Here is a 15,095-nt window from a genome sequence, read left to right as displayed (position 1 = left end):
TAACATAAAGGGACTGTGAGGTGGTACAACAGGAGTGGTGAGGCGTACTCACCACAGGTTAAAGCAAGGAACTTGTTAGCAGGTGTGTTAATACTAAGGCCAGGCAAGCTATTTGTGGCATACAAGTTATTTGATGACTTTTGCCCTTTTATCAATTTGCAAACTATCCACTATGTTTTTACGAACAATGTGTTTGTTAACTTGAAACTCTTTGATGAATACCATGTGAATGCATTTTATTCTAGGGATTGTTTGCAAATGATCCTTTTCAGCTACATCTTTGACTCTTTGCTACTCAATCTCTGTAATGTGTGACTGGTTACCCATGTCACTTGCATATATTCCAATTTAGGAGGAACAGAATGATTTTACTAACTGTCTACAAAGGAGGTCACCAAGGTGGTATTGAAATTGGCTTTCATGACTGTATGATTATCTTTGTTTACAAGTGTGGTTGAAAACTGCTGCTATGAGCCACTCCTTCTCCGGCATTGTTACGTAGAGATGGGTCATTTATATGAACCTCACTCTATTTTGGTAGTTCACATAAAGTGGTAACAAATCCAAACTGTGCCTGTTTTTGTCTTTGCAAAGTCAAATTCCAGCTTCTTTAGCCCAATACTAGTCTTAATGTTCCCTGTGGCTAGTGAAAATGCCATTTAGTTAACTGTTTCGAGTGTCTAATCTACCTTTATATTATTATAAGGCCAGAAGGGATCAGTGTGATCATTTAGCCTGACCTCCTGTATAACTCAGGCCATAGGACAGGCCTGAATTAATTCCTGTTTGAACTAGAGCATATCTTTTAGAAAAACAGCCCATCTTGATTTAAACATTGAAAGTGAGAGAGAACCTACCACTTGGTAAGTCATTCCATTGGTTAATTAACCTCACTGTTAGAATTTTGCACATTATTTCTATTCTACATTTGTCTAGCTTCAACTTCCAGCTATTGGATCATGTTATACCTATCTCTTCTGGATTGAAGAGCACATTATCAAATATTGGTTCCCTATATATGTAATGTCTAATTTCTTGGGTATGGATCTGGAGCTCTAAGTGATTTTATTCCCTGAAAGTACAGCATCCTGCTATGTTGCTGCAATGAACGCTATTGCTACAGTGCTTCCAAAAATGGAGCAGGGTAGGGGTTTCCCTACCATACCATGTGAAGTGTTAGAAATCACAGTATGAGAATTGTCAAAGATATTCCTATAAAAATAAGTTTATATACAGTTAATTTTCCATCAATGCTGAACCTTGGACTCAGCAGTCCAGATAAGAAATGCATAATGGAAATTAGCAAACCAGGGTCTGCTCTTCTCTGCAGACATATTAGAACGCTAAAGAGTAAGCTATGCCAAGAATCAAATTATAATGTGCAAAGCTTGTCAACTTTTCTTAAGAATGCTGTTTGCTCTGCTGTTTTTTAATCGCACCATATTAACCTTCAAGCATGCATGACCTAAAGAGCTGTGCAGAACAACAACATATTTACAGCCTTAAGTGATGAAAATTCCAAAAATAAGTATCAAGCGGGGTCTGGAGGGAACACGGTCTAATCAGCTAATGCTTTTCAGCACAAACACATATACAGAACTTTCTAAAAGTTGTGCTGCCCAGATGTTACGTTTGAATTACAACCAGTTCTCTTACAAGGTTGTTATTATCTTTCCCTTTTCTTTGGCTATTGCTTAGGTCTGGGAATCAAGAATGTCCCTAAGGCATTGCTAATAAAAAAGAAAAGGGAAGAGACTGGACTCCTTTTAAACATATAGAAAACAGAATTATGTTGAGCTAACTTACCCTGGCATCTGTGACCTTGAATTCCCTTAGGATATACTGTGGCATGTTGTACTCTGCCATGGGATCCACCACAAAGTACTGATATCTGGCTGAACGCTCTGCTGGCCAATACTGGTGGCATTTTTCCTATTTAAAAAAAAAGTCCAGTTCCGTGTTATAAATGAACATGTCTTCATCACTGCGGATTGTTATCATCTGTTTTAATTATAGCAAATTCAGTGCTCATGAAGAATGCCATTACTAACAGAACTAAAACCTAAATTCTTCTATTTGTCCATAAAATAGATACAGCCCTGGCACATGTCATTGCCAGTGTCTCCAAACTGCCCTGTCAGCAGGCTGTGGCATCAGTCACAATGCTGAAAAACTGTTTTGTTCCACCAACTTTCAACACTGTGAAGAAGGGCTGCTGCTGCCATCTGAGGCTTTAGTATCAGTTTTGATGGCAGTCTTGCTGGTATGGCTTGACACCTGCCCACTAAGAACTAGACTTAGATCAGCCACGAGTTTTTTGTTGTTTTTTTTTTTTAAATTTAACTACTCTGTTTCTTATATTTTCCAATAAATAAAAAATTCTGAAAAGGACTGAAAAAGTTATCTTCAGGCCTCCAGTTCACAGGTCCGTAATGAACTCAACATATAGCTTCTGAACTGCTCCCCACACACCAGTTGAATTGTTATTTATCAAAAATGATCACATAGTGCCTCAAAATCTGCAAATCTTGGTGATTTCAGTTCATAAGGGTATTCAAATCTTAAAGCCATTTTTACTTTCCTTCCCTTCATTTGCCTCAAGCACTCCTTAGCCTCTGAGGATCTAGCCTTTTATATCTATTATGAATTCCCTGCGCCATCTAGTCTTCCAAATATAAAGTCTGATTCTGATATCACTTACCATACACCAAGTTTATTATACTGGTACAATTCTACCATTTCCGTAAACTAGTTCAATCCTTCTATTATACCAAGAGGAAGCTTAATGAGATTTAACATGGTAAACAAGCTGCTGAATTTGCAAAGGTCAGTATAATAAGTACACAGGAAAAGTTGGGACGTAAGGAAACCCAGAAATGGAACAGCTAAGACTTTTAGCCTCTCCTGTGACGATTTAATTTTATCATTCAACACCATCACTGATCTTTATCGCTGATCTTTACTTTTTGGAGATTTTACAGGAAGATGTGAATTGTCCAAAATAAACAAAGTTTAAAGCCTATTAAAACAATACTCACTCTGCCCATTTCTCGCAGTTTAGTAAGCATGACTACGATTGTGGAGTTGTGCTCCCAGAGCATCCTCCAGAAATCTTCAGTTGTCTCTGCCAAAGGTCCCTGCGTAGCTATGTAAGCTTTTTGTTGCCTACATCAAAAACAAGGGAAAAACCCCAAAGTGATGACACTCAAATGCTCTCTGTTTATATGTAAACATTATATTGAGACACAGGTATAGGAAAAGTAAGGAAAAGATATATATTATTAATGGTAAAAGCACGTTAAAAACCTATTAAGATTGTTTAATCAAACAAAGGCATTTTTTATTTTTAGAACTTTGTGAAGGAAATTGCTCTGTTAATATTATGATGTATGTCTTTATCATTATTATTTAAATTTTAATGCAACTCTAATAGCTCAATTTTGTGTGTCATAAAAAGCACTTAGGAAACACTTAGTTGTGCTTCTTCATTTTGTAGAAATGACTGTCGTACAATCTATTAGGTTTATGAATTATAGCACCACGCAGCTTCTTTATTAACTCATTCAACAGCCTAATGCCTCCAGCAAAAGTGGGGAGAGTGCAGAGGCTCAAAAAACCCCTAAGGGTCATGTGGGCTGCCACACATGGTCTTAATACTGCCCTAACCAATGGCTATACTTTTCCTTCCACAGATGGAGGGCGCCAAACTGCCAGAATCTACAGTGGATGAGTGGTGCATAGAAGGGGAAGCTATGATTCTGAGAATGCTTTCTTTGCCGCCTGATCTCACAGGAACTCCTCCGGCTTCATGAAGATTTAAGGATGGAGACAAAAAGAAGTCACTCTCTGTAACTCAGTGGATAGTCAAACATATTGGAGTGGAAGTTAGTACTACTCCAAGCAACATTAGCATTTACTGCATGCCCTTCATAGAATCATAGAATATCAGGGTTGGAAGGGACCTCAGGAGGTCATCTTGTCCAATCCCCTGCTCAAAGCAGGACCAATTCCCAACTAAATCATCCCAGCCACGGCTTTGTCAAGCCTGACCTTAAAAACCTCTAAAGAAGGAGATTCCACCACCTCCCTAGGTAACCCATTCCAGTGCTTCACCACCCTCCTAGTGAAAAAGTTTTTCCTAAAATCCAACCTAAACCTTCCCAACTGCAACCTGACACCATTACTCCTTGTTCTGTCATCAGGCACCATCAGGTATCATTCATGGCTTTGCAATGAAGCCGCTGGATTAATCAGCCAATGACAGCTGGCTCCTGAGGAAACATGTTGCAACGGTGGTAGCTCAGGGGAGAGTTTGGAAACTCTGAGTGGGTAATGGCTGCTTTGGTGCAAGGCCCTGGCCTTAATGGGTTCACAACAAGATCCACACAGATCTCAGGATATCTGCTGCTTTAGGGGGATAAATCCCCTGTCTTTTCTTTCCCTGCCTCTCTTACTGGAACACTCAGAAGAAATTGAGGTCCCAATTTAACTATGTGTTCAAGCAGAAGACTAACCTAGCATATAAGCTTATGAGTACTCCTGTGCTTGAAGTTAGGCATGATTATTAAAACAGAGTTCTCTGCCAAAAACAGTTTTTCCTTCACAGTGAGGTGCATAGAGGTGAGAAAATAGTTCCAAGTCTATTATTCATTAATTAAAATTGAAACCCAACATGGAATGGTGTCATGCATACAAACAGTGCTGTCCTGAATTTTGTTGAAATTTACTGTCATATAAATGTACATGTATACTTTGTAAAGTTTTAAACAGTTCACATCACAACACACCAACACTTAGTACCTGTATCCATCAATAAAACTGGCATTGATATAATCAGAGCCTTCTACTCCTCGGATCGGCTGCAAACATACCCTCGTTGATTCATATGGCATAATATTAACAAGGCGATTTTTGAATTTATTACATGGAAGATTGGCACTGATGAATCTTGAAGTATGAGCTTTAGAGCTAGCTAGACGCTGTGGAATAGAGAAAAATAAATTGAGGGGGGGAAAATGACAAAACCCAACAATTTCAGTGTCTGATTTCTGATTTGATTATCTCTGTTTTGGCTGATTAAAAATTCCTTTAATTTTAAATGGTTATTTTCCTACATTCTAATTGTACTAACTAGATATTTACAATCTGCTTTTTAATACCATGGTATATCTTTAACATTCTATTTATACTAATGAAAAAATTTAGAAATATTAAATGATGTCATGAACATGAATACCAACCTTTTCTAACAATAAAGGAAAAGCTCTATGGAAGATCCTTGTCTGGATACTAATCAGGGTTAAAAAATTCTGTGTAAAAATGTACCTTCTTTTTCAAAATACCAGCCCATAATTGTGAAATTCTAGCCTCAAGAAAGAGCCTGAAGTTCCTGGGAACAACTAGTGTAGGATTTAGCACCACAAAATATTTACCCCAATATATTTTTATCTCCTTATTGCATACAGTACCTTAAATTCCAGTTCCATTCCTGTGACATTCTCTCCTGTTTCTATCTGTGTCAGCTTCTGAATATATGCATACAGATTTCTGGCTGGCACTTCGGTATTTCCACATGTCACTGCTTCCAGCAGTGCATCATGGATAAAGATGTATTGGTCCTCCGTTTGAACCATGTAATTCCTCTGGGCTCTCATTAGAGTTACGTGGCCATAAATATCTACAGTCTTTTCATGCTTTATTCTCTCTAACATGGCATCTATTACAATGAAGCAGCCAGTCCTGCCGACTCCAGCACTAAAAGAGAACCAAATATGGGATACAAAAAAAGTGAAGGAAAAGGATGTTTAATTTCACACAATTTGTATATTTTTATGGCATCTACTTCAGATAGCTTCAAAGGTTAAGACACGGGAATGACTCTGGGCTGTTCACTCCTGTATTAATATTAACTGCAGTTACTATAAAGGGGCCCTACTGTTGAGAGAGTTGAGTTCCCTCAGCTCCTATGGTAAGCAGCTGAAAGCACTGACCCCTTTACAGGAGGCCCTTGAAGGCTTGGGCCCTAAGATGGCAGGAATAAAATAAATAAATACAGAGAAACACCTTCTACAAAAGTTGTTTTTCCCCAAAAGGGACAATGATCACAGGTTATATGTTTTTAAGGGCATTCTCCAATTATGTAAAGAATTCAGGCTTTATTTTATAATGCTATATTATTTTCAAGTCATCTCTCTCTATTTCATTAAGAAGAGAGTCATTTGTTAGTAAAACTGAATGTTATATATAGTGCACCCAACGCTTAGGTCTGTCCAAGCTGCTCTTGTAGGTAAACATTATGCCACTCAGCCTCTGATCCTGGGGTTGGATCTTGATGCAGTTTGCACTAGCCTCAACCCCTTCACCCAGCCAGGCCACCAATATGACCATTTCACCAGGTGCTGTGAGTTGGGGGGCAGGACTGGCTATATGCCAGTTGTGCACCACTATGCTTGGGAAATCATTAGCAGGTCATATTTAAATCTCCTTTGCATCTCCAGAGGAGTACAAAACAGATTTGATGGGGGCCAGGATCTGGCCCTATATATATGTAGTGATAGATAGATATAGTTATATATAATTATTAATTTAAAGGGACTAGATGATACAACTAAAATCATGTTTAAATAAATGCAGTTAGAGTCAAGCCTGAGTTCGCGATATTCACCATACAGGATCTGCAATCTCCTGCTCTGGGGAGCTCATTTTACAAGGTGCTGAGCACTTCATGAGAGGTTCTAAGTGACCACAACTTCCATTTCTTCAATGGGAGCTGGGATGTTTCTGCACCACACAGGCTCCCGGTTTCATTTCAAAGCCATGGAAGTCACCACTGCCTCGTTCCCTGCATAGCAAGTAATTAACTGTGAATTTCACTGAAGTAGAAGGTCTTTTTTTTTTGTTTGTTTTAGGATGGGGTGGTAGATTGTGAGGAGAAGTCGAGGGTACAGTGAGAGTTTTGATAAAGGCAGCTGAGATCTTTCACATGAAATATTAAGTCCAGTTGAAGAGAATTAAATCCAGCTCAGTAGTAGATCCATTTAATAATAGTTTGGTTTATGAACCCTGCTGTCAAAAATGTACCAGATTTTAGGGCTTTTATTTTTTTAAATCACCTTGTCTTTAGCCAAAGTGTTCAGTGTTATATTCTGTATATTGGTTACCATATTATGACTCTAGTGGCAATTGGGGGAGGGAAGAGAATGTAAAGCTCAAATCTTGATATTGATATTACTCAGAGGACTTCCTTTGATACTTTACTAGTGGCTATACATAGTCCATTGCATGGCAGTAGGATATAAGCAGATTCAAAGGACCCACTGAGAAAGTAGGAAAGAGAAAAGGAAGAGCATACGGTCAGAAAACATTGTCCTCAGAACCGCAGACTTTGTTTATTAAATAAGGTTAACGTTCCCTGAGGCTCAATTACTGAAGCCTAGAGGAAAATTACTCACCAGAAAGTTTTTTGGTGAAAGTAGTAGATGTAATAGGTCAATGTTTCAAAAGGATGATTGCCTTTTGTAGGCACAATTTATACCCACACTATATGGACCCTCAGTTCAACTATGTGAGCAAATTTGGATATTATGACTTTAGCTATATGACTATAGGAGAAAATTACACAGAGGTGTACATCGTACCTGTAAATTCATTTTTTGTAGGCTCAGATCATGCCTGTGAAAAGGAATGCGAGGCTCAACCCTTTGAAGATTTATCCTAATAATCCTACACTCTTGCTTCTAAGCCACAGGCACGAGATTCAGAAGGGAGCATAGCAAACAAGAGTCTACAACCCTCCAGAGACTCAAAAAAAAAAAAAAAAAAAAAAAAAAAAAAAGGAACACTGCAGCAGTAAGTCTTAAAGTTCTAGTCAAATGCTTCAGGCTCCTGGGGCTCACGATGGGGCCTAGAGTTGCCAACCCTCCAGGATTGTTCTGGAGTCTCCAGTAATTAAAGATTATGTCATCTAAGGACATCTCCAGGAATTCATCCAACCAAAGCTGGCAACCCCAATGGGGCTGAAAATCGCAATGTAGCTATTCCCGCTTGGGCTGGAGCCCAGGTTCTGCAACTCACCCCCCTCATTGGGTTCCAGGTGGGAACGTCTACACTGCTGTTTTTAGCCCTGTGAGCCTAAATCAGTTGACCTGGGCTCTGAGGCTTGCTTCCTCGTTGTTGTTGGATTTTGTTTGTTTGTTTGTTTTTGTATTGTAGACATACCCTCAGAGATAATTTAAGGGTGATCTTGAATTGAGACATGCTAATAAAAAAAATACAATCCCAAACTCCCCAGGTCAATTACCTAAGAAATACAGTCTTTTAGTGACGTCTTAACTATCATATGTCCATCCTGCACCCAATAACTAATGGCAAAACAGAAAGTTGTCAAAATTCTTTATCCTTATAAAGAGCTAAGAAATCCTGTGAGTTATCAACAAACTGGTTCTGCTTGTAACTCAGATAAAAAAAAGTACAGAACATAAAGTTGTTTTCTTCACCCATGAGAAAATTCTTATCAGTCAGATTCCACTTGTCTTAGCTATCATTAAACAAACATTTCTGTACACCAGTTACCTGTTTCCAAAGGTAGACCTTCCAAACAAATACAACAGAAATCTTGTGCTAACACACCAAACCCGCCAATCTCTATTTTGTCATATGCTACTTTGGGGATCACCTTAACATTAACTGAGATTTGGGGCTGATATTGATCAGATGAGGTTTCCAGGAAGATGGAACAGACCATAACTTAATTAGCTAACAGGGAATTCATTCACCTTGGTTCAGTAAGAGTTATGCGCTCCAACAAGCTTGAGCTGTTTTAATCTTGGCAAGGCTCTTTTCTGTGGACTTGCAAGAAAATCACAGAAAATGGCACCCACTGGTCTGGCAGATTGGTTTACATGAAGATTTAAACCATAATTTTCTAATTCAGGAGCACTCTTGCTTGCAGCAATCAGCAGAGACTGACTGTGATTGTGGATTACAAAACACTTAGCATTTGCATCACAGGTCCTATGATTGTGCCTTTTTGCATCTGTTTTGATTGTGCAAATAACCAGTAAAAAAGCTGAAGAGTGTGTGATTTTCTAAGATATGTAGAGTAATCCATATTTCTTTAAATGCAAAATGAATTTTACTAATAACTAGTAACACAAATACTCAGTTGTTGGTACCTACTTCCTCGTGCTGCAATTATGTCAAATTTTAGAAGCTAAGCAAATTAGGCTAAATGAGAATTTGGATGGTAAGATAGAGGAAGTGTCACTACTAATTCAAGGTCTGGCTATTTCCCCTCTCGCTCAGAACTGAGCTAATGCTCCAGCACAGTGTTTGTGAGAACTGTGCTGCTGGATGACGGATCACTTTTCATATGAGACTCACAAGGTTACCCTGGCACTTACAGACCTTAAACAACCCGCTGGCCATTATTGGGTCAAACAACCACCCAGGTAAAACTCTGCCTTTTAATTAGAGCAGGCATTTTTCACTACCTCTGCTCACCTGTTGTGTTAACATCTATAAATGGTTTTTCAAGGGCAGCTTTGGATAGAGTGTACTGTTCCAGTAAGATAGCCTATGGGTCACAATTATAGTAAGATCCATGTCAGAAAGGAATAGTCACCAAAACACTACACTGTAGAAGGTAATTCCTGGACCAGTGGCAGAAAGCCACAAACTTTTCCAAAGCTGTGATTCATCCAAGCACATGGAGGCATCAAAATTTGTAAATATGCTAATATTCCCAACTATAAGAAGTGAGGGACCAACATATCAGTTAATGTTGAGGCACTATGCATCCAGATACATCCACACTAGGTTGCTGACATGTTCATCCTCAGCAAGGTTTATCCAGCAACTATTTATCTACCTCAAGGTGTTCTGAGTATTCAAAGACGCAAATGGGCTGAACTACAATGAGGCTCCCATATATCCATCTGCTTTGAGGCCCTGATGTGTCTACTAGCCTCAAGGTAACGAGGCATTTATCTTCAAGGTGCCAATGCCTCCATCTGCATCAAGGTGTCCCAAGTCCACTCCCTCTCCCATGCCTAGGTTCTGAACTCTGTTAGAGTGCCATGTCGCTACACAGCACTCAGAGACTTTGCTCCTCCCCTTTCCTGGTGCAGTACAGACACCTTAACATGTCAGTGTCTCACGGTGCTATGCCACACTGTAGACATAATGTGTTTTCAGACACCCCAGACTGATCCTCACAGACATAACTCCAAGGAATATCAACTTCCTAAACAATGGCAGAAGTCCTATCCAGTCCTTCACTTATAACAAACACCATTCTGTGGGTATACACCCTCCACATTAAAGCTATGCTGATTAGTTCCTGTGGAAATCACCAAATCATAGGATTATGTTCACCAATATCTGGTCATGATATCAAGACCCTCCTGATTCAAAGAAGTTGGCCACAGAAAATACAGGTAGTGTAGAAAGTGCTGCGTGATGAGTGACCATTTAAGAATCTTGAAACTTCACCATTGAGAATGAAATCCCAGGTGGGTTAAGAGAGGAATCCAAACAAAAATACTAGATCTTACACATCTCTAATTTCTGGAATGTTTACAATCTGAGCCCAGGACAAGATCTGAATCTTGCCAGTACCCCCTTTTATTTATAATGGGCCAAATCTAAACTTTTTTTCTGAACATGCCTGACTTTTGACATGTTAGAAATCTGAATCTGATTTTAAAGTAAAAGATGCTAGTTGAGATGCTGCATATGAGCTCTTGGAAACAGAAAGGGAGAAAACAATTAAAAATAACATTGTATAAACAGGGTTATTACATAACACTATGTACAAGTCTGTCTATTTCTTCCCAAAAAGGGGTGTAGGTTATATTACAAACTGCTCAAACAAATACAGTAATCAAGGAAAACCAAAACCAAAAAATTAAGCAGAGAGGCTTAGTATTAAGAAAAACATTTTTATGTATTCTCTAAATAGTTTCTAGAAGGCATAGCTATCTACTTAAGCTGCACTCTATCTTGTAAAAGAAAAGGAATTGATGTTTGAGACAATATTCAATTTCATCTTCAGGTAACATGATCTATGACTTTTCCAAGGATTTTAAACTTTCCTGATAGCATATTTGAGGCTGAAACTCAGGACACGGGAATGTGGGTCAATTATTTTACTTTTCTTTCAAAAATGACCATATAAACGCTACTATTTGAATCTGTCTTTTTCAAAAAGAAGTATATTTTTATATCTATTAACTTAATTCTATAACCTAAGCAGAAACACCCTCTACTTCAGTTACAACCCTCTGAAAACAAACATCTATTGTATCTTTGTTAATGACTTCAAAGACAAAAAGGGGATTTATAACTAGATGTGACACACCCTGCTGACATTTAAATTTGACCACAATTACTCAAAAATTACATTAATCACTGTTATTTGATCATGAAGAATTTGAACTGTGGGAATCCTTGTGCGTGCATGTTTTGTTGGACCTACGTTTTTGGCTGAAACACCAAATTTCCTTACCAACCTTCATTTCTTTTATTTAATTATTTTCATTTTATTTTGCCCAGTAGTATCAAAATGTGTTGCGTGACTCAAGTTGAAGGATTAGAATTCCGGAGGAGAATGCATTTCTCTTTGATCCTGAAGAACTACGTTCCACATCATGGTGATAATAACAGAGCGCTGTTTGTGCTTTTTGTTTTGCATCATTTCAACAGCCTTCAAACCACAAACACGATAAGAACAGCACAACCGATAAACCATCTCTATTTGATCTTCTTTTCGTTGTCCTGGTTGCTAAGCACCCAGGCTGATTCTCTCATGTCTTCGAATACAGTATGAAAACATCAGCTGCAGGCTGAAGCCCCCACAGTTCAATCCATTTATTATATTTTGAAATCTCTAAGCAAGAACGAAAGGGGAGAGGATTCATTTTTTCCAGGCAGGACAAATACATAATCATGGACCCAATGCTACAAAGTACTAAGCAACCTCAGCTCTCACTGAGGCCTAATTAAACAAGGGAAAAGCAATCAGCACTTCACAGGACCGGGCGTTACGTTTGCACCCATACTCCAAAAGCAAAGTAATCTTTTCTAGTTACTTTCCACTACGGGGATGATTCAGCTAATGAACACAAATAAACTCTCAACATTTATTGTCACTTCCTTAAGCTCTTTTGTAGCATGTGAAATTACTGCCAAACTTAAAAGTTGAAACAAAAACATCTTAATTTAGTTAGTGATAGCCACTGCCATGTTTACATGCTGAAAGACGATGCAATCCATTAAACAAGCATGCCTACCAGGAAATTGTTATTGCTTCAGTTTTATCATTCATCCAGTTACAACATTTGTTTTCAATTTCTAAAAACATGACTAAGTCAGTCCCACGAGTGGAAATATGCTTAATGTCCCGTGATGCGATGCAGTTACAGTGCACGAAAAAGGAAAATTAAGAGGCATAAGGGGGCCATTCTACACTAAAATCATTGTAACAGGTTGGCTTTTATGATTAATTTGTTGTTGTTTTAATGCTGACCCTTTATTGATACTTCAGTGATCTGGCAAAGGAAGACAATGTAATTACTAAATTTCACAGATCATTTAATTGGAAACAAAGAGTGAAATATAGACCAAAAATCATTTAGGACATTCTTGACATATATCAAGGGATAATCTGATTGAATATTACAGTTTCAGATAGAATGAGACTGGTGTTTATGAACTGAAAGTACATAAAATTGATTGTGATAACGGGGACTGCTCTTTTTCCTCCTTGTGATTATGGCACAATACCAGCCTCATGCGGAACGTGATATGGAATTTTTAAGTTTAATTGTTCATTGGACTACCCTTTTTTCCCCACCTTTATTTTATACTGTAAACAAACATGATCTTTGCCAGTGGAGGCTTGTGAGGTTTCTTAAACCGGATACAAAAAAAAAAAAAAGACACACAGGAGAGCACAGAACAGGCAAAGATCCTTTTATACTCAAAATATGGTAGGCAAAGCCTAGCCTACTGATCCCAAGGACTTTTCACAAGCATCTGGATGGAGTACAGGTGACTCTTAAATCCAAGCTAACCTTGGACCTCCATCCCTTATGTGAGCTTTCTGAAGATTTTACTTTCAGTCTTTAGAAGGCTTCTGTGTGCTCTTGAAATTCATTAGGCTCTTTAAACATATTTACCCCCACATATAAGCACAGATCTTTGTGGTGAAGGTCTTGCAGAAGTGCAAAAACATTCAGGAGGAGACCTATATTCCTCAGGAGTTTGGTAGATTCCACAGGAGCTCCCTGTTCAGCTCGTTTTAACATAAGAACCTCCATACTGGATCAGACCAAAATCCATCTAGCCTAGTATCCTGTTTTCTGACAGTGGCCAATGCCAGGTGCTTCACAGGGAATGAACAGAACAGGTAATCATCAAGTGATCCATCCCCTGGTACCCATCTCAAAAAGAAGAAGTTGCCTGATCAGATTTTATTCGAAAAAAAAAAATCGCACTTTAAGATAACATCACTGAATCAAACTCCTTTGATATGGTAGGAATTTTGGTTTCAACTCTGCAGAGCTCCTAAATCCTGCAGAACCACAGATTCATTCCTATAAAGCTCCTAAGGAATGAAGGACTTGAATAGCAGAGTTACATAGTATAAGGGGGAAAATAACCCCCCCAAAACCTAGCCAATAGGTGATTACCATTAGAGACTATCTACAGCAAGGGTAGGCAATCTATGGCACGTGTGCTTCAGCACACAAGCTGATTTTCAGTGGCACTCACACAGCCCAGGTTCTGGACACCGGTCTGGGGGGCTCCGCATTTTAATTTAATTTTAAATGAAGCTTCTTAAACATTTTAAAAACCTTATTTACTTTACATAACAATAGTTTAGTTATATATTATAGACTTATAGAAAGAGACCTTCTAAAATGTTAAAATGTATTACTGACACACGAAACCTTAAATTAGAGTGAATAAATGAAGACTTGGCATACCACTTCTGACAGTATCACTTCAGTCTCCGTATCAGAGGGGTAGCCATGTTAGTCTGAATCTGTAAAAAGCAACAGAGGGTCCTGTGGCACCTTTAAGACTAACATCTGAAGAAGTGAGGTTCTTACCCACGAAAGCTTATGCTCCCAATACTTCTGTTAGTCTTAAAGGTGCCACAGGACCCTCTATTGCTTTCCACTTCTGAAAGGTTGCCGACCCCTGATCTACAGGTTATCAATGGAGGAAGATGTATTATTCAAATACTCTTCTAATATGGAAGCAAAAACAACGAATAAGCATTTCATTCAAATAATGGATTGAAGGAGAATATCATATGAAATAACAAGTATCAGAGCCACAGATTATCCTAAATGAGCAAACTTTAAAAATGTGGCATCTGTTTATCTTCTGTTATGTTTAGTGTAGCAATCAGATCTGAAAGGTTTCTGTATGATTTCTTGGAGGGAGTTTGTATGATTGCTTTTTGTCTTGATTCATGCATGAATGTAGATTTGGAGAGACTTCTCATTCTTTTGTGATTTGTAGATTTGGATTAATATTGCATGATTACTTATTCACGCTTCCTTCCTCAAAATATCAGCCTTGGAGGAAGAACGAGCTCTTGCCGAGTGAGCTAGCACGATGGAATAGAATGAAAAACATTGTAGAGTATCAAAAACCAAAAGTCCACGAACTCCAGTTTCAGGCCTCTTGTTTTTCTCTTACCTCTGTTTTCTTCACAAAATTGATTGTTGCTTTTAAATAAATCAGTCCTCCATGTGTTTTTAATTAATTCCCAGTTTTTATAGAAGATTGTATACAAGCACTTTGTAAAGTGAATCAAAAGCATTACATGATTCCTGCAATTATTCAGAAAAAGAAAGATCGGAATCTAGGACAAGTGAAGTTTCTCTAGCAGTCTGAGCAGAAATGGTGTTTTACTTGTACAATAAGGATTTGTGTGTGAACTTATATCTTCAAACTGGTACAGTCCACAAATGCCCTCCTCAAATCTTCCTTTATGTTTAAATAAAATATTATATACTGTAATGTGCTGTATTCTGTATGTAGTATCAAATAAAAGGAGCTGCATTTTACAAAAATACTAT

General features: G+C 38.2%; 1 protein-coding gene across 50 annotated transcripts in view; it reads right to left on the bottom strand.

Annotated features, from left to right (window-relative positions):
- The window catches only part of PTPRD (protein tyrosine phosphatase receptor type D), a 601,896-nt gene that overhangs the window by 16,336 nt on the left and 570,465 nt on the right, over window positions 1–15,095 (bottom strand). For all 50 annotated transcript variants that reach the window (XM_034773574.1, XM_034773573.1, XM_034773577.1 and 47 more), the window contains 4 exons: window positions 5,469–5,754; window positions 4,801–4,979; window positions 3,039–3,165; window positions 1,807–1,932 (listed from right to left, as the gene is read on the bottom strand). In XM_034773574.1, the coding sequence (XP_034629465.1) occupies window positions 1,807–1,932; window positions 3,039–3,165; window positions 4,801–4,979; window positions 5,469–5,754 (718 nt within the window). The remainder of the gene's footprint in view (window positions 1–1,806; window positions 1,933–3,038; window positions 3,166–4,800; window positions 4,980–5,468; window positions 5,755–15,095) is intronic.

Source organism: Trachemys scripta, chromosome 6 (genome assembly GCF_013100865.1).
Source record: "Trachemys scripta elegans isolate TJP31775 chromosome 6, CAS_Tse_1.0, whole genome shotgun sequence".
Taxonomy (NCBI): domain Eukaryota; kingdom Metazoa; phylum Chordata; order Testudines; family Emydidae; genus Trachemys; species Trachemys scripta.
Note: the sequence above shows the minus strand (reverse complement) of the source record. Positions and strands in the feature narration are given on the sequence as shown.